The sequence below is a fragment of the Symphodus melops genome (assembly GCF_947650265.1).
Source record: "Symphodus melops genome assembly, chromosome: 17".
Lineage (NCBI taxonomy): Eukaryota > Metazoa > Chordata > Actinopteri > Labriformes > Labridae > Symphodus > Symphodus melops.
In genome coordinates, this window is record NC_136707.1 from 16,724,123 (window position 1) to 16,743,930 (window position 19,808).

General features: G+C 41.6%; 1 protein-coding gene across 2 annotated transcripts in view; it reads right to left on the bottom strand.

Annotated features, from left to right (window-relative positions):
• Nucleotides 1-19,808, bottom strand: part of olfm2a (olfactomedin 2a) — a 48,319-nt gene that overhangs the window by 11,649 nt on the left and 16,862 nt on the right. The window contains exons 1-2 of one of the 2 annotated variants that reach the window (XM_079365820.1): nt 13,819-14,282; nt 1,266-1,415 (exon numbers count right to left, since the gene is read on the bottom strand). In XM_079365820.1, coding sequence (XP_079221946.1) covers nt 1,266-1,415; nt 13,819-13,962 — 294 coding nt within the window. In that variant the 5' untranslated portion in view covers nt 13,963-14,282. Of the gene's footprint in view, nt 1-1,265; nt 1,416-13,818; nt 14,283-19,808 lie in introns of those variants that run through there. The other variant, XM_079365821.1, reaches the window with a different exon arrangement.

Here is a 19,808-nt window from a genome sequence, read left to right on the forward strand (position 1 = left end):
ACTGTGCGACTACGAAAACAAAGCATTGTGTGACGAGTGATTATTTTTAGTTGACTTTATCCCTCAAGTTCAAGACGCTTTATAGGCAGGACAGGTAAACAACAACATAAAAAACATTGAATAATTATGTTGTGTGTGTGTGTATATATATATATATATAAATATATATTATTGTTAGTCAAAAATTCCTTAGTTTCTCGTGTAGCTTTGCTCAGAAAGTGGACCTCTGTTTCTATTTTTTCCAGTTTAAGTTTTTTTTTTTTTTTTTTTTTTTTTTTCTCTCTCACTAGGTTTCCAATCCTTAGAATGGCCTTATTTTACAAGCTTTAATCACGTTACATTATGTTATCTATACAAAAAATATGTATAATATAATATACAGAGATATAAAACAAAGTGTCACTGAACTCATCTTAATGGGTGTGCATTAGTGCGGGGCCAATTGACTCTGCAATTGTCTAATGGCTGGAAACGTTCTACCACAGAGCCTGCTAACTTTATAACATCATTAGAAGCCTTTATCTTGTTTTGTGTGTGGGGATGTGTGTGTGTTCAGTCAACAAAACAGTAAAAAGTTGTCATTTGCTTGTCGGCATCAAATTATCCCTTGGTTAAATGCATTACTAATATTTTCCCATGTTGCACCACAGTGTGCATATTATATATTATGTCAGAACTGTTTGTAGCTGCTCACTGCTAGATAGGGCTTTCTTAATTTTACAAGTAATATGACGACTGGCGAGAGCTCCAGCCAATGAGCCTTATGTTCTGGCTCTACTGCCGACATATAAACAAGGAAAATGAACCGATAGCTTCTCGTAGACGCAATGAGACTCAACTTCATAAACTGTTATGCTGCTTTTTACTGTCAGTCAACAACCAAAGAGTGTCATGAGTCCACTGGTCGTATTTTCACTGCGTCATGTTGTCCATCATTATGATGCCCTTTCTTCCTATCACACTTCACAGCCACGACCCAGCTACTTTGGCGTTAACAGTTAATGATTCAAAGCTACAGCAAAACAAACGTGTGGTATAAACTCCAAACTCCAAGTTCAGATTCGACACGGAAATTCACACTGGTGTCATCTTCACCTGCATGACTGATCGAGTGTGTCCTTAAAAGAAGCAAGACTGTTCACTTCAGCAGCCTGCATGTGACAGACGGTGCCAGACACGAGCGCGCTGCAGCGTGACTATTTGTTTGTGTGTCTGTGTGGGCTTCAGTCGTGTCTCAGAGTGAGTGTGTTATTGACAGCTGTCACCTTCTCCATGAGCTGGCGGAGTTGCCTGCTGCGTGGGTCGCGGTTACACATGTTCTGGGCGGGTGCGACCACGGTACAGATACACTTCCCATCTGCGTCCTGTGCCGAGCTGTAAATCTGCCACCCTTCCTCCGGGCTCGGGTACAAAGCCTGCAGGGACACAAAGACATATACAAGTTAGACTAGAGGAAGGAAGTGGTAGCTTCTGTCTTCTTCCCTTTGTGTTGCTCCCAAGTAGAATTTTCCAAATGCATGCAGGCAGACGGGTTTAATTCACAAGCATCAAAAATAATCTGAAAACTGTTCAAACCTGTATGAAAACATTTCCAAATGTATAAATATATCTAATACTTGACGTTGTTGTTGAAAGTGTTTAGCGGGAAAAGTTATCTTGAATAAATTCCATATCATGATTATTTGTGCCCATTCTGTCACCATAGTTTAGCTGCAGTCGTAACGTCTCCATGGTATTCTCTTTTTTTTGCTCTTGAAATCCTGTCAGAAGCTACCCGACTCCAAAGACAATTAATGGCGATTGATTCCACACACACAACTCGAAATCATTCACAGTCTGACTTCAGTATTATCTGGAGAGCCACATCAAGAGTGAAAGCGAAGTCGCAGCTTGATAGGAGTGACGCTCAACGCAGTACAGACAAGAGGAGACGAAGTGAAGAGATGACGACAGAAGAGTCAGAGGGAGAAAATGAGCAGAAATGAGTGCAGATGAAGATAAGACAAGATCGCTGGTGGGGAAAAATGGACAAAGGGTTGAAAAACACACAATTGCAAGACAGAGATAGAGTTGGATCTTGATGGAGGATGGGGAAAGACAAATGAGAGTGAAATGGGCATTTCAAAGAAAAGAGGAAGAAAGGAGGGATCGGGTCAGACTGTGAAAGCAGAGCATCTAATACGTTTGGACACAGAGAGGAAATGGAGCTGTTCAGGATCGATAATGCAGCCTGTTACCAGTGGAGGAGGGGCCGACTGGAAGAGCGGATGTCTCTCTTTCTCTGACTAATCCAATCAAAAGTAGTGCTGTGTGCTTGAGAAGAGCACACATGTACACACACCACTTTTTCTTTTTCTTTTTTTTAAAGGCCTGGCTTGGCCAATCTGTTCACTCACACAGCATCTATAGACATTCAGTATATGAGGCAAAATGTAATGAGAAAAGAAGCAGCTCTTATAGTGATGGAATTAAAGAGCCATCCACATAAGTGGAAGAGAAAAGGTTGGCTGTATGAAATCTAGCCGCCCTGAACTCCTTCTCAGTGTTTTGCTTCTCGTCTTCTCGGGCCGAGGGATCAGATTAAAATGTCTTGGGGGACGGGGGGGTAGACGGTGTGATTGGAGTGTAAAGTAGCAACCACCCTGCAAGCCAATGTGCTCGCTGTCACATCTTGTCACTCCTGAAAGTCCCCTGGTACTCCACCCCCTTTCTCTCTTTCCTCTCCTTTCTCCCTTACACTCTCAGAATGAATGCATTTTAAATCTGGCATTCTCCAAATGAACTGTCGCAAAAAAGAACATACCTACAGTACGTGAGCAACACTTTAAAATAATATAATGCCAACTGAACAATGAGGAGCCATTATATGTCACATCCCTTTATGTTTCATTTTATTCAAAGTACATTTAATGAACTCATGCACTTCCAAAATGAATTCATCTAAGTTTAATTAAACTAAGTCAGGAGTGATATTTTATTATATTTTCTATTCAGAGAGTATTACACACATTCGTAGTACTTCAGTAAGACTGAATGTCCACTGTGCACATGAATGACTCACAGTGGACCTCACTGGCTCGGTGGCTAAATTATCATTCCATTATTTTTAACACTGATGCATATTTGTGAGTCAGCATGCAGCCCGCTCCTGCAGAGGCCTGCGCAGCTTTCTCAGTCGGCACCTTCACGCATCTTGAGAAATTTCCGCTTCAGAGGAATGTTAGTTGGAGGTGGAAGACCGTGGCATACGGAGGCCGGAGTTGAAGCGAAGACGAGACACAAGAGGCAGACTCCACAATAAGACCTCCTTCAGTTTCTTTCAACCGCATCTGTCTCAGTATTTCATTCCGCCATCGCCGGAGGGAGAGATTCTTTTCTTCTGTCTGCTTTCCTGCCTACATCTCACTCACTGTCAGGACTCTAGGTCTGTTTGAGCCCTTAGGTATATTTATGTGAGCATACCTCTGTATATAACTGTACATGACCTAACTGATGAAGCACAGAATATACCGTATATGCGTGTACTTGCATTCATTCTGTGTTAAAAATGCTTTTATTTGTCATGCTTTTCAAACTGTTGCTGCACAGCAGATCTGACCCCTGAGGGGCTTTTATTGGATTTCCCTGCTGCTGTACTCCCTGCACGACTATAGTTCATTTGCAATAGCTGCTGCAATACTATGAATGCGTTTAAGCTGGTGGATTGTGGTTCCACAGTATGGTACGCTGGATTCTCATTACAGCTGATATCCTGCAGTGTTAACAGGTGGAGGTGAGTTGGCCTCAAACAACAGGATCCACTTAAGTTCCACACTCTGAGGCTATGTGCAGCCTCCTGCCTTCAATAAAATTACCTCATATCCATACATGTGGGGGCTGTCTGCCTACGCACCAGATATTCACTTTTGGTTCCGAAAGATTCCTTCGATGGATACAGAAGTGTGCATCAATATTTTATATTGCTGTCAGCTTTAGAGAGAGAGCCACAGTTGTTCGTTACACTTTCATTTTGGGCAGTGTCATAAGTCAGCAAGGTAATATAGAAGGAATTGTTGCGCCATTAATAACACCTTCTTAATTATACAGCATGTTCAAGCTCCTGCTGTGCTCCTCATGTGCCTTTTCCAAGCTAGGGCGTTCTCTCAGCAACAGATCTTCTCCCCTCTTCATTAATGTTTCATAAATGCTGGGCTGAAATTAAGAGCTTATTTGAATCAGTTCCAATTTCATTACCACCCACCTATCCATTCTGTACTTACTTCCCCATTTTCATAACAGCACTATAGAAGGAATAAGAGAGGATTCCTTTAATGCAAATCCTCTTGTCCCTTTATGCTCTGTGCCTGAGCCTTTGCAAGGACATCTGCATTTCAGGGCTCGTAAACAGCCGATGTCTCAGGGTGCAAGAAGCGAACTTGAATAGGTTTTAGAGTATTGGCTCATTTGTGTAAACACGGTTACACAAAACAAAACAAGGCTATTCTCTGCAGTGAAGAGCAGGTCATTGACACTGAGTCATTTAACATAGTGCTCACACCATGCAGCCATCAGATATCTCATTAGTGCAGGAAAAACAAGATTTTCATTAACTCGTGTTGCAAAAACAATATGCAGAGTGCAATAAATGAATAATATTTTTGCATTGTAGCCAGGTCAGGACTGAGTGTATTAACACTGAAGTAGGGATGATAACATAACCATAGGCGATCCATATCATGTTATCAGTGTCAGATAGAAGGCAGCACGTCAGGTCTGCGAGGTAATCAATCCTCCCCTCCCAGACACAGACGGTGGTTTCCAGAGAGAGGAGGTATTCAGTCGACTCTCCCAGAAACTCAACCATTAGATGTGAGAGATGAAAAAGAATATGTAAGCGCCAGGTTCCAAGCTGTCACAGTCATGGCTGCCATGCTGAAGCCCTTTACGAAAGAAGACAGCAGCGATAAAAACAACAGGAAACCTCAGAGGGCAAGAGAGATCAAAAATCAATTGGGCTCACATGCTAAAGCGAAAATTGCTCTTTTAAGTTTTCTGGCTTGCCTCTTTTGCATCAACACAGGGTTCCCTCTATCCCCATGACATCACATGTGACAGTCTTTTCCTATGAAGTCCCACCATCCCCTGCTGGTATATCTTCTCTTTCCAAATACCATCGCCCCAGTAAGAAAAAACAGTTGCAGCATGAGTTCCTGATATACTGATAGGCAGAAATGGAAGAGTTGTGGTTTGAGAAAGGCTGACAGGGAGAAGAGTAACGGCTCTTATTTCCTTAGCTTAGTTCAAATAGTGCCCAGTCACAATCAGAACGACGACTTGAGTTAAAACCTGCTGAGACGGTTGAAGAGGAGAGTAGAAACCATTACTAAGCTAAAAACTAAATGCTATTCTCCTCTGTCTCCTTAGTGCTGCAGACAAAAGGGATCAGATTCAACTCAGATAATCCGGCATTAGCCCAATTTTCGGAGTTGTGTCAGAATTGTCTGTTCAATATGCTGCTTCAATATCAGTTCAGACATGTTCTAGTTCAGCGCAGAGGTGGTACAAAGTCATTGTTCTGCTTTTGGGGGCGGCTTTAGCTGAGTCTGTCGGGACTTCCGTCGGGAACCGGAGGGTCAGTGGTTCAAGTCCCATTGCTGACCAAATCTGGAAATTGATCCGATGGCTGGAGAGGTGCCAATTTATTTAGTTGTGGGCTCCCTTCACTCTGACATCTCTCCATTAGCTTCACGTGGGTGAAGCATGTTCAAGAACCGAACGTAAAATCTAATTTCCCATTCCGGGATTAATAAATGATATCTTATCTTAAGTCCCAAGTAATGACAGACAAGTCCTGAGTCGGCTCCAAAGTCCTAAACTTTGAATTTAGAGTCCTAAACAAGCCATGAGCACTCTTGACAGAGTAATCCATAAAACATTTTTGCGAAAATTCAGTTTTTTTTCTTCTTGCAGTTGTAATTTTTCAGAATTCTGTGTTTTACAATGTGATCCACAGGATCAGATCACCTTTGAGTCCGAATTATTGTATCAGATCAATAAATGGAGAAATGATAGGGGAAAAATATGCTATTTTTTTAAAAACTAGTAGAGCCACCCCTACCACCCTGTGGAACTCCGCCCCTGCATATAAAAAAAAGTGGAGCTCGCATTTAGCGTGCACTGTACTGTGTCTTCAATGTTATACGTGATATAATGCAGTGCTGTTTAATACAGTCTGTGTGGAGAAGTTCACAGACTACAGCAAGCAGTGAGATAATGTTATTATTGTTAAGTTGTTGATTGTTGATGAATGCAGACATGAGACGAGTGAATGGAGAAAAGTGGACCCAAACCGTTTGACTGGATCACATGATTCACAAAAACTCAGTTCTTACAGTACAGATCACAGCCTGTGACAAATTCCACAATTCCGTCCGTGTTTTTTGAATTGCAGAGATCATAGGGCACTAAATTAACATACGCACTTTTAAATCCAAAGTATATTCAAGTCATAACGCTCAAGTCCAAGTGATGTCACGAGCCATTAGTGTAAGCCCTTTATGACAAGTTGTCGAGTTGAGTCCAAAATCATTAAATCTGGTGACGGAACTCCAAGTCATGTGACTTGAGTTAACACCTTTGGTTCAGCGCCACACAAGTCTCCGATACCAGCTTCATGTCCTCATGTCTTACCTGTCAGATGCATGATAATGACAATTTACCATTTGCCAAACATCTGGATGACTACTCTCTTAGCATCTCAAAATATGTCAACATTTCTTTAATCCATATCAGGTAATCCTAAAAAAAAAGAAAAAAAGAAAGAAGCTAAGCTTGTCTCAGATGAGGCAGCCAAAAACATGTATCTAATTTTATGGCCTGACCTCTAATTCAAAATGTTGTGTTTAATATGTATACTTTGATAGGTATTGATAATTCTAAGGCAACCATAATAAAAACCAGCAATCCAACTTGCCATAACCTGAGCACTTCATCCCCCTCAGGTTGTTAATGATGAACAAACTTGGAAAGGATTGTCCTATTAGACATTGGAGGCTTCGGGTGTCCCTGTCGAGAGTTGCAGGATGAACTTCCGCTGGCGTTTCATTACACAGAACCGGGAGCTGGCTTGCTGCTGTAAAGCCAGACCTAAATGAGATCATAAATCTACAGCTCCAAACTTTATGAGCATGACGGGAAGTCTATTATAACTTTCATAAGCAGCAGGCAGAAAGGGGCAAACGGGCGGAAGCCGGCACGAGTCCTCGTGAGATATGGAAGAGAGCTGACCGCTAGCTACACTGTGAACTGAACTTGCCATCACATCTGAGACACAGCGTCACCACATAGGACAGGCAGGGCCAGAACAGAGGAACTGAGATAAAGTTAAGTAGAGGGCCAGTAAGAAACATTTTGAGAATGAAGGGGACGTCAAGGTGAGATAGTCTGAGAGTAAGTATTATAAAGTAAGAGGTTGTACCGATAACATCTATCCATCTGCAATGCCAACTTTGCTTAACCACGTTTTACAGTTCCTCTCTCTCTCTCTCTCTGTTGATGTGTTGTGCCAGGCTTAAAATCCTTTCACTGCTTGCACAGTAGAAACATCTGTCCCTGCTGCACAGAGCTTAATTCTATCTATACTATTGCGAAACAATCAGAACTCATTTTTCAAATTTACTGTATATTACTGTAATTGCCCAAACAAACAAACATTCACTTCACATCCCCTCTGCACAAAGGAACTATCAGTCACATCCTCAATGCACAGGCCATCTGTTGTCCTTCAAAATAAAACTCAATGAGGACTACTGCTGAAGTCCCTGGTCTCTCCTCCACCCAAAGAAAAGCGATTACCACAATCAGTGCAGCATGGTTGCCAGTCAATAATATGAGTCATAAACTCATCATGCTCCTATCCCTGCTGCCTCCTTTTTTCTCCCTGCTGACTCTCCATCACTCCTGTGGCTGCCACCCCTCCTGTGCAGAGTCCTGCTCACTCTCCATCTGCAGCTCACTCGGTCCAATATGAACATGCCCGAATGACAGTGGGAGAAGGATGATGCTTCAAGTGTTTTTTTGAAGTAGGCAAGCTCGGTAAGAGGGAGAATCTCGGGATAGTGAAAGAAAATGACACAATACTATGCTCAGCACGTAGCTGCAACTTTTATATCTTTTTTTTGTTGTAGGAGGCTGCTAGCACGGTGCCAGGTGCCCCGGTGAAACGCACTTGGCATCGTCTCTGCCGTTACATGGGTAAAAGATAGCTTCGTCGTGGCTGATGTGAAGCAGAGGACGGAGACGTGAGTGGCAGGGGGTAGCAAGTGTGAGATAAACATTGTATAAACTGTAAGAGCGCAGCCAGAGCTTCATCCTGGGAAAATATGGATTGCAGAGGTGTGTGAATAAGAAGAGCATCAAATTGCTTTGAAGGACAAAGCAATCATTCAGTTTAAGTTCAGTTGGCTGGAAATTGCACTCTCATCATGGCAAATGAACCATGTCAAAAGCCTGATTACTAGCCCAATAGAAGCTGGGATCAATACTGCTTTGTACACACGCTATCACATAATTAGTTAATGTATCAGAACAATTTAAAATTACATTACAAGATTGACTTTCACTGAGATCCAAGCTGTGCTCAACGCTTAACATTGACCGGGCAGTAGAGGACACCTGTCCGGGTCTGAACTCCAATAAATTTAAAAGAAGGCAGCAGCATAAACATAAAAACAAAGTGCTCAAATAAAAATCTGCACCAGTGTTTAATCCTTTATCCATTGCCAAGAATCAATCTTTACAATCTGTTTTATTGGATTGCCCAGTGTACAGTATGTGATAAAGTTTACAGTCCCACACCTCCACAGACGGAGGCTGTGTGACCCCAATCAGATTCTGTGCAGCCGCTCTTTGTGTGCTGCCATTTGTTGTTCCACGAGCCCTTTTGATGGTTAGAATATTTTCTTCACTCTTCTGCCTCACAGCTTGCTTATTTTAGATATCAAAGGGAGAGTCACACAAACGCACACAAACACACACACCAACACAAACTCTCATTACTTCGTCTCCGTCTCGTCTACAGTGTTATGGGTGTGCAACAACAGCATGAAAAGGTTTAGCTTTATCTTTGTCTATCCTGCTCACATGTCAGCAAATAAACTTGCAAAATGTGTTTATTTGAAATAGTCTGTAATTACATGTACAATCCTAGAACTGAATGGACATCATCTTATTGACCAGAGTGAGGTATATAGTAGAAAAGACAGATCTGATGTTCTCTGTGCCAGCTGCAACATCTGGGGTCAGTCCATCAGGTCCACGTAGTGACGTAGTACAGTAATGCACTCTTCAGACCCATCTCAACTACAATACAGACAATTGGAACTAACCTTTCAGGGCTTCCAGTGCAGCATAGTTGGAGATATAGAATTATCTTTTACATGTGTTGCCAATGTTTACAGTCTAACGAGGAACTTAAAGCTCCTGTTGGGTATGAGTTGATTCTTGACGCCAACTGTTCACTAAACAGTCAAATGCTTCATTTATTGTAAATGTTCAGCAAACAGCAGTTTATATAGCATGCTGTTGATTGTGCCACCACACACCTACCCCATGGCAGAAGGTTTAGAAATTTAAAGGAAGAATGTGCGACTTTTGTTCAACCTTGAGGACAAGCATGACACCAAAACAAACTGCTGTTTTTGGTGACAACTCCGCCACACGGAGTCTCTCCTCCAGCGATACACCTTCAACCCCTCCTCTGCTCGCGTTCGCATAAAGGAGTTATCAAATGGAACGCACCACAATGAAGCAACAATGCAGACAAAACTGTCCCAGGCTGGAGCTGCTATTGCCTGCATTGTCGTGTTAGCAGGCTAATGTTAGCATACTTTAGTTAGCTCCTATCTCCATATTACATGTAAATTGACACAGAATGAGTGTGGTCTAAAATCACTTGAAACGTGACATTTGAAAATATGTGGAAGCTAGACTGTGTTATTCCTTGACTAAGACAGTTTTTATGGCCTTCCCCCTGTAAACGTGATGTAAACACAACTCAGACAACAACGCTGCATCTCACTCATTGTAGATGGTCAAGACTCAAAGAGACAGTTACACAGGATATATTTGTTGTTGCACATTATTCCATAAAAGTAGGTAAAAAAATAGTGAATCTTTATCCTGATGGCCTTCTTTGCTGTTTTATGTCAGAAAGAGGCATTAATAAGAATGTAGTTGATGGTAAGAAACAACAGCAGATTTACTAGCATGCAGCTGTCTGTCTTAAGGCGTACAAAGCATGCTTGAGGTTAATTTACCAACAATGGGTTCTTTTTTTTGCTTTTCACATCGACTTCTTTTCCTGCGCAATGCTAATGCCTGCTAAAACGTTGAAAAATATTACTCATACTACGAACAGAAATCACAGTAGGCCTACTTTAGTGACCAAAATACATTCCAAAGCCTTTGTTCTTCTTTTTTGGCATAAAATGAAGATACGAGATTGAGATATGTAGTATCCCCCTTTGCTTATATTGCAATTTAGCCAACACCAATACTATTTCCCAACGACTCATTGCACAGAATATTTTTATAATAGTTATATTATGTTTATATACTGTTAAGTCTAACTTGTGTTTCAGCTCTATTTATTAAAAACCAAGTATCCAAAAAAAGAAATGCTACACAGTGAGGCCAAGGCTGCAGCTGCTTGTGTGCAGTTTTCTCAGTCAGTATAGGCACCTGCTGAAAAATGTTTACCATTACCTCTATTTAGCTCATTTCCGTAAGATACAGCAAATTTTCTTTTGTGCACATTGACAAGCTACCACAGAGAACATCACATGGCAGAAAAGTATGGCTGAAGCTATGGATATTGTTTTATCACCTCAAATGAGACATTTCTTATCAGACTTCCTCCTTCCACTTTAACTAATAAATTTGATAAATGCTCTTTTTAATGTTAATCTATTATTACTGAGATTTTTTTTTTAAAAGAACGATCTCTTAAAACTTCACATTTGCGTTTTTGATCAAACCATACTATTCAGAAGAATGACAGGGAAAACGGAATAAATGAACTGGATGCAAAATAATGACCACGTGTTTCTGTGTTCTCTCCTTCTTTTCGTTGAGCTTTCAAAATCAAGTTGGAGGAACAAAATCAATTACTTTTTACACAGAATGGCACTGCGATCCAACACTGCTTTTTACCTGTGTGGAAGTACTGTACAGTATGTGATGTGTGTTTAACTGGAATTGACAAGAAATGTTTCAGATCTCAGCTTGAAGATTATTGACTTATCCCTTCTTTTTTTTATTTTGCTTTCTCTTACATAATACACCTGTGAGTGTATTCAAGAACATCTACAACCACTTTGTTCCACATCAAAGCTTCTCCACAAAGGATTTTATGTGTCACCATCAAGACTAAAGACTGCAGAGGTTCACATTACACTGAAACAGTTACTGCTAATGCAACTGAGTGTGTGTTTGTATTTGTGCCCTTATCTTTTTATGAATTGGATGCAAAATAATGACCACATGTTTCTTTCATAAGATATATATAATTAGAGAATTGTTTCCTATGTCGTAGATATAGTCAATGTGGACATCCTGTCGGGTCCTCACCCTTCCTTTGACCACACTGTTTCGCCACACTAGATCATGCATGTGTTAGAGTTCCAGGGCGCTCATTAAGGAACATGATTTTGCACTATCCAGATGTGTGCAAGCATCCAGGCAATGCTTTGCTCGATGCCGTGGCAGAAAAGCCCAATAAACTCAGTCAGCTGTGTTCTGAGATCAGCTGGTTGGAAGAAAGACTTAGAAAGCAAGTGAAGCAGACTTTTCAAATAGCACTGGGCCGGGAGAATATGGGGCGCAGCATGCATGTGTTCCATGGTGTGGAGCAGCCATGCAGTGGCCACTGGCAAATTAGCACCATAGTGTCATAAGACCAAGGCTAGCTTGTCTTTGAATAGAACTCTAAACATTGTGTGAGTCATGACTGCGTCTAAGATCATCACAGGAAAATGTCTCATTAATAGTGATGGGATTTTGAGGCGAGGTTTTACATTAAAGTTTTATTCGCTGCCATTGTTTATGAGGGGAGATTATTCCCGTCTCAAAGCGAAGACACTTCCCATCACAACACACTGTTATACTGTAATAATCATGGCACCATCACACTGGCTCATCAGTTTTGATGAAACTTTGATGAACTTCCTTAATAGAAGCAATTTTCCTCAATGTGAATGACGGGTCCTCAAAGAAAAAATATCCTCTCCTAGCTGTGTGTAGCACTTTTTTGTATGAAGTCTTTTGAAATGTAAATTTTGCAGCTCCCAGCATTGATATGAAACGAATGCACCATTTTTTCCCCCCTCTTTGACCGTGAGCAGGTATAGAAAATAAATGGATAAGGATTATCTGGATTATACCCCCAGGGGAAAGGTGGGTGTTTAACAGGATAAAAGAGTTTAATGTTCTCAATAATTCAAACCAGTTTAATCCTCTCATATTGTTTAAGAGAATATTTGATTTAGCGTTGATGTTGTGTTTAATATTCCCTGCTGTGACACGTACATGTTCTTGTGAGACAAAAACAACAACATGGACTAGAAAGCTTCAAGCTCCATGTTTTTTTCACAGAGTGAACAAAGTGTCGAACTGCAGCCTTCTGCCAAAGAAAACATTTCAACTCCAATTTTAAATACAAATGAAGTGATGTTTTTAGGACTCTCTTATGCAATATCAAAACTTTGCTTCCAACAGATGGACCATCACTCCTGTGACAAGATTGGCACCACATACTCGGTACATATAAACATGCACACATACACACTCACTTTCCAGATGGCTGCAGATCTCTTGGGATGCTCAATTTTTATTCGATCATTTTAACAGACCATGGCATTTGCCTAATGGGAAAGGTGCCATAAAAACACACTCTGGATAAAGGCAAAGCAATTATTAACTGCAGATGAACCAGAAATGTTTAATTTCTTCAGCAGCTTCATGTTTCTCTTGATTTTAGCACACTACTGGAGCTTAAAGAGGCAGACATGAAATACTTTTCTGTGTAAGTATCAAACAAAAGAAAAGCACGCATGTAAACAAATAATACACAAGGACAAAAAAAGGGAACCATAACCTGAGTAAAAAAAACAAACTCCATTGCCCTTTCTGTATGTGGGACCTTCCTCCATGAGGCCAGAGAGGAATTAGAGACAGAGAGAGCGAGCGAAGAAACAAAAGAAGACATATGCGTTAATGAAATATCGTCTCAACCTCCCCGACTTCCACATCACCTCTGATTCTCAGCATCATCCTTTCCAGCCTGGAGGTGAGTGACAGATGAGATCAGTCAGAACATCACTCAGAACGTCTCTCTACCTCCCATCAACCCGGCAAAAAAAAACATATGATGTACCACCGCTGTCCACACTGCACCCTCATCCTCTCACCACACATCACTCGTATGCAGGAGCCCACAAATCGACTTCATTAGACTTAATGTTACTCACGCAGGAACGTGAATAAGTCACGTTCGGTTGAAATACTGCTCTCAAATGCATGCCTGGAACTGCATCGTCTCTCACATTAAACTTTTTTTTTTTTTTTTTTTTTTTTTGAGAATGGTTCTCACATTCACTGTGATCAGAAACTCCTTGTAGTTTGAAATTTCAACACAGACTCAGACTCACATCGTCACTCGTTTCTTTCTATTCTCATCTCTCATCTGCGTTCTCTTTTCTTTCTTACACTCGCAACAGAAGCATGAATGAAAAGGTTTCGTGCACACACACTTGCATGAAAAGCAAAGAAAGTCATACGCACGCTGACAATCCTTTCCGAGGTGCCCCCTCTGGAGATGGTGGTCCCGTTGAGTCCCACCAGAGAGGGCAGGGTCTGAGACATCCAGTTGGTCACCATGGCCATGGTGCTGAGCACCGCCCCGATCTTTAGCATAGGAACGCTCATGTTTGCTTCCTGTGGGGCCCCGGCGCAAGTGGCCCTACAGCCAGCCTTACCCTGCCCTGCCCTGCCCTGGACCTCTGCTCCAGTCAACTCCTCTCTGCTCCAGACAGCAAGGCAAGGAAGAAGCAAATCAGCTTGTGCCTCAGTCCGAGCAGCAGCGGATCCCCCAGAGCCGATGGATCACAGCTAGCAGACTCACACAGCGCTGGCTCAGTCAAAGGGACAGCCAGAGAGCGGTTAGAGGAGCGCGGCTCACATCCAACAGCATCACCCTGGAATCTTCCCTCCCAGAGTGACTGCCTCAGCCTCACCCCCTCCCTCTCTCTCTCGCTCTCTTTCTCACTCACTCACTCACTCTCTCTCTCACTGACTCCCTCACCCGCCCCTTCTCTCTCCCTCCCTCCCTCCCTCCCTCCCCATCTCTTCCTCAAGATGCAGAGCTGCGCATTGGCTGCCTCTCCGTCTCATCCCCTCCCCAATCAGCCTCTGCTCTGTTCCTGCCAGCCCTATTTGCATGCATGTATCCATTCTTTTCCTTTTCCCTCTCTCTGTCTTTGACATTTGGCTGTCCTTTCATGACTCACATCTTGTTGTATATGCAAGAACACATTTGTGAGGCATGGAGATCACAGAGAGAGAGAGAGAGAGGTTTCTGAAGGTTGGTCTCTGCTCTATGTTATGTGACATGTGAGTGTCACATAACATAGAGCCTATACTGAAGAGGCTCTTGCATCCCCATCACTTTGTACGGCGTGAAGGGCTGTTTTAAGAAGGATGGTTGGATAAGATTTCAGGTAGGCCAGGGGCTAAGGATGGGATACACAGACAGGTGGTTCAGTGAGGTATTAATGTGGGAGAGATCCAGGTGCTGCTGCCCATGGCTGCATCTGACAGCTTGTCTGTCATTCTGCTTCATCATGACATCAGGCTGTTGCTTGCGCTTTCACAGTTTCTTACTTACTCCACTCAGCCTGAAACAACCAAATCACATCGTGACAGTTACTGTATAGAATATGCTCTGAGTGAGGCACAATTTCCAGTAAATTAGAGTTAATTGTCACAAAAGATGCAATTGATGTGTGTATGAGATCAAAGCCATGCATATTTCAATATAAAAAACTGATCAATAAAAACTTGGATTTGTCATCGACCCACACAGCTCACGTCATTTTTCAATTGTTCTTACTTGAATCATTGTTGTGTTGTTGTCATTCACATGGCTTTTAGCATAGTTGCAGTCGTAATATTTGGTGTCATTTCCCCTGAGGAATAATACCTCAAGCTCAATTCCTGCTTATTGCAGGACAGCTCTCAGATTTGTTTTGAAGTTCAAATTGATTCTGTCGATGTTGGATGTGTATTTTTGTCTCCAAATCACAGCTGTCATGATTTTTCACTAAACTCAATGCATTTGGCAAGATGCTGCAGTTGGATTTAAACTTCTCCTTGACACTTCCCCTCTCAACAATTGATAGCTGGATACAAGGCCACAGGCAGTGTGATTTTTATAAACGGCCTTGCATAATAATGACAAAAGGGCCCACTCACAGCCAGGTCATCTCCATTTCTTGCTTGCACCCTGAACTGCTGACTTATTCACTTTGTCAGCCTTGCATGGGATCTTCTCCCCACCCAGCCACTTTGTGTGAGTGATACAGGCTCCTCTGTGTGGGGCTGAACCGTGAAGTGATATGAGAAGAGACAGCTTTCTGAGCCCCATCCAAAAATTCAGCCCTCTTCAGCTCACCTGCTGGCTCCCACGTCTCGCCTGTGAGGTTGCCTCCATTTTTGCAGCAAGACTGCCCCCCTGTGGTTACCAGTGAAACTACAGCCAATCCAATAATTGTTTTTCAGTACTGAATCTGGCAGATGATCGTTGTCAGTATATGGCGATGTGTCAAGAGGATGGAAGAGGGCATGTGCTATCAGAGTTTACACAGTCACATGTTTGCTCGTTACAGAGGTGTTAGTGTGGGGATAAAAAAGATGTGACACATGCACATTCACAAACACTGCAGCAAGGTTGTGCTAATCTCCACAATCATTGTAGATATACACTAGTGACAATATATATCCCCCCACTCCCCCTTTTTAAAAAACAAATAAAAAAAAAATCTAATTACATTTCAAACTATTTCTCTTAAAGTCCAGTCTAATAATTTTAGTCACACTGACATGTATTTAGTCAAATGCTGTGGTGTTTATTTGCCATCTTTGTACAGGATATTAAATCTATGCATTGTAATATGCTATTGTCATATATTTCAATTATTGCAGCCTCTCGAAATAATGCAGCAATCTTCATATCCACTGGGTGGCAGCAAAGATTCAAACATGGATACAGACGTCCTTCACCCTTGTATCGGTGTTTATCAAAGCTCCCACACCAAGCTTTTTTGTGGAAAAAAAAAAAAAAAACTACAGTAGAAGAAAAGTGTGAAGTGACAAAGAAAACCTTTTCGGAATGAAGCTTGTGGTTGCAACATTATTTGGTGATTGAAATCTTAGCAGGCTCATTTTCAGTTGTGGCCTCTGTGTAAAACTGAATAATTCTCTGTGAGTAGAACAAAATAATCCACGGCTACAGAATGCTTATTTTTTTGTGGGTACAATTTGGATGGCTTTTCTCTAAAATCAGTTGATAATGCCTCAAGCAATAGCTTGATAATATAAGTATTGTAATATAATATTCTTACATGCATTCTTCTACACTTGTGAGGACTATTTAACATAATATCTTCCCTAACAGACGCATGTTCTTATCTGATTTACATAACATACCTTTACTTTATCTTAAAAACAATTCTCGACACTAACAGTTTAAAGGGACTTTTTCCACTGTGGAGGGTAAGCTAGAGATCTTTAAGTTTTATATCTAAATTGAATTGAGCTGCACAAGTTAGAGGCACTAAGAATTGGAGATGGCAAAGTGTGTAAGGCTCTCTGTTGCTCTCTAATGATCACAGAATTATCCTCACAGAACTCAAAATAACTCAGACTGTGGTGGTTGTAATTATTGAATAACGTGCAAGATTCTGATCTAAAGTTCACAAGCAGTCACCACAGTAAGTACTCTGAACTAAAGTGTCTTTTTAAGTCAATATGAACTGTGGCTGATAATACTTTTATTTTCAGGGATGAGATTTTTAACACATTAATTCAGAACTTAAATGGCTAACTGAAGCCAAACTGCCTCACAAAACTTCATCATATTATCTTCCCTCAGAGGTTTCTCGCCCTTGAACTCTTTCCTTCTCTTTCAAAGCATCTCTTCATCTCAGACCTTTGTTCATAACGTATGTATTTGCTTTCGCCTGCGAAGAGTGGAGTGCACAAGGACTCTTTTAACTCAAGATTCCTCTCACAGAGTGCAGGTCAAATGGTGTCTTCTGTAAAGTGATGGACCAAATAAAGGATGAAAATAATGAGTGCGATGAGGACAATCTGCCGTACCTCAAAAGACTTCTCGGCTCTGCCAATCATCTGTCTAATCACAGAGTCTGTTGGCAGAACAAGCATTCATTAAATATTAGCCAGAGAGGAAGTTGGCCATTTAACCTGTATTAATTTAATCCTTTTTGATTAATTTCCACATCCCTTCCATATATTTCCTACTCCAATTATTGGCCTGCCTTTTCGCTGCTTCTCTGCTGTGTCATTATCTAAAATCCTCTGCTGCTTTCTTTTGTTCTACTTCTCGGAGAATCTTATTTAGCCTTTTACTCCCCTCACTGCCACTCCCTCTGTTGTCCCTTGCCCCTTTGGCAATGAGAAAATGGCATCTTAACATGTGTTTCTCCTTAAGCCTGAATGTGTCTTAGCTTGTGCTATTTCTGTCCTGAGCTCCCAACACTTTCACTGGTTATACTGAATGTCATGTTGCATGACTGACTTCTGTGCAGCAGCAAACTGCAGATACAATGCTGTTGAGCATCTCCATGCACATGTACACACGTAAGCATTTCGCTTAACACAAACATTCGTGAAAAAAAAAATCTACCCTGCTCTTAGCCTGTAGGTTTGCTCTTTAAAGGGCATTTTTAATCTTTTCAAATGTTGAAAACACCAACTGCAGAAATGGCAGCATTGGTGCACAGCACACCCATGGATGGCAGTAGAGCGTTAAAAGCCCTGAGGTCATGGGGACAAGCTCCGGGTGAGATAACAATACGGGGGAGCAGGCAGCGCCACACACTCGCCTTGTTTCCACTGCGAAAAACACACAGCGAGCCACAGATTCACAGCTCAAATACAGGACCAAATTACACCTCAGCTAATTACACAGACCTCCTTCATAATGATGCAGAGCTGTTATGACTGAGGCAGCAGAGGCACACACAAAGCCAGCCCCCGCTTGAGCTCTGAAAGATGCTGCAGTCATCTGGTTCTAAGAATACTGGCTATTTTTCTGAGTCATAATTCATTAATTGGATGATGGACATGGAGGCCCACTGCCTTCTAAATATATCAAGATCAAAATCAGCTTCAACAAAGTGTGACCTTATTGCCATGGCAACGATTTAAATGACATATATAGGCTGTACCCCAGGGTTCAGGCAGACAGTGGTGTGCTTTCAACATGGAGTGTTTAATCTATTAACGACTCCTGTGGGGCTTTGATTAAGGTAACTCATCTGGGCTTTCACATTTCATAGCAGAGGCTGAGGCCACAGGAGGACTATAGAGTACATGTGCATCGATTCTGCATGCATACAGTAAAAGAGAGGACATTAGATGTTCTATTCAAGCAGTGAGCATCCACAACAAATGAAGCAGAATCTCTTTCCCACAAAGGTAAATGACAGAATATAAATGATGTCATGATGGATGTTGCCTATTTTACATGAAGGCTGATAATGCTGCATGTTTATCTGCTATCTGCTCCTTTGTTTTGTACGTTCATGCATGTGAAATTTAAAAGTGTATGTGCGTGTGTGTGTCAATACTTGTCCACGTTTGCGTCCACTTGCATGAGTTCGGCGTTCTCTCCACTGAGCTGTGAAATGTCTACAATACCCACTAATGGTGGTTGCCACAGTGTTGTGTGAGAGACCCAGTTGGGCTGTAACATGCATGTACTGCACAGTATCTCGGTCACTGGTGTAGGAAACAAAAGTCAGGAACAAAACAGCTTCACCACCCCAGGCTCAGCCCAATTGTGCTTAAGTACAATAATGGCAGTTAACGGGTGAAAATCTGTCTTTCCAGAGGAAACATGCGAGAAGGAAAATCAATATAGTAAGTGTGTCTGCCTGGCTGTATTGACTGTAACACACCTTCAATTTACCCTGTGGCGACTCCATCCTTTGTCTTTGCAAGAATGGCCCCGTGGAGCCTCTCTAATCAACCCACACCGAAGACAAGGAGATGCATTTTTAATAGATCACGAGCCAAGACAGCAGATCTGGGAGTGAGTGTCATAGCAGGCCTCTTCCTCTTAACCTTCATTTTCCTCAAATGGACTTGAAAATTCAGTGCAAGTTATATCTCCTTTACTTAAGTGTAGAAACGTACAGAAACATTATTTAAAACCCAAGACACATTTTTTTCCCCCTTGTAACTGTAAAATTACACAACATGGAATATCAGGTATATATCATTTTAATTCTTTGTTTCCCTGAAAGCTTGCAGCCACATGCCCTTCTTTAACCAAAACACACACTGCATCAGAACTGTTGCAATTCGCTGTACTTCTTCAAAGAAGCTTCATGAATATTTTTTTTTACCAGAACATGCATTCAGATTGTATTCATCGCAGGATTGATTGCCCCTGATTGTTCCCTTGATTACAATCTTAACAGTCAATGGGGGCTTATACATGATTATTTGAAGGGTATTTGGTATGAATG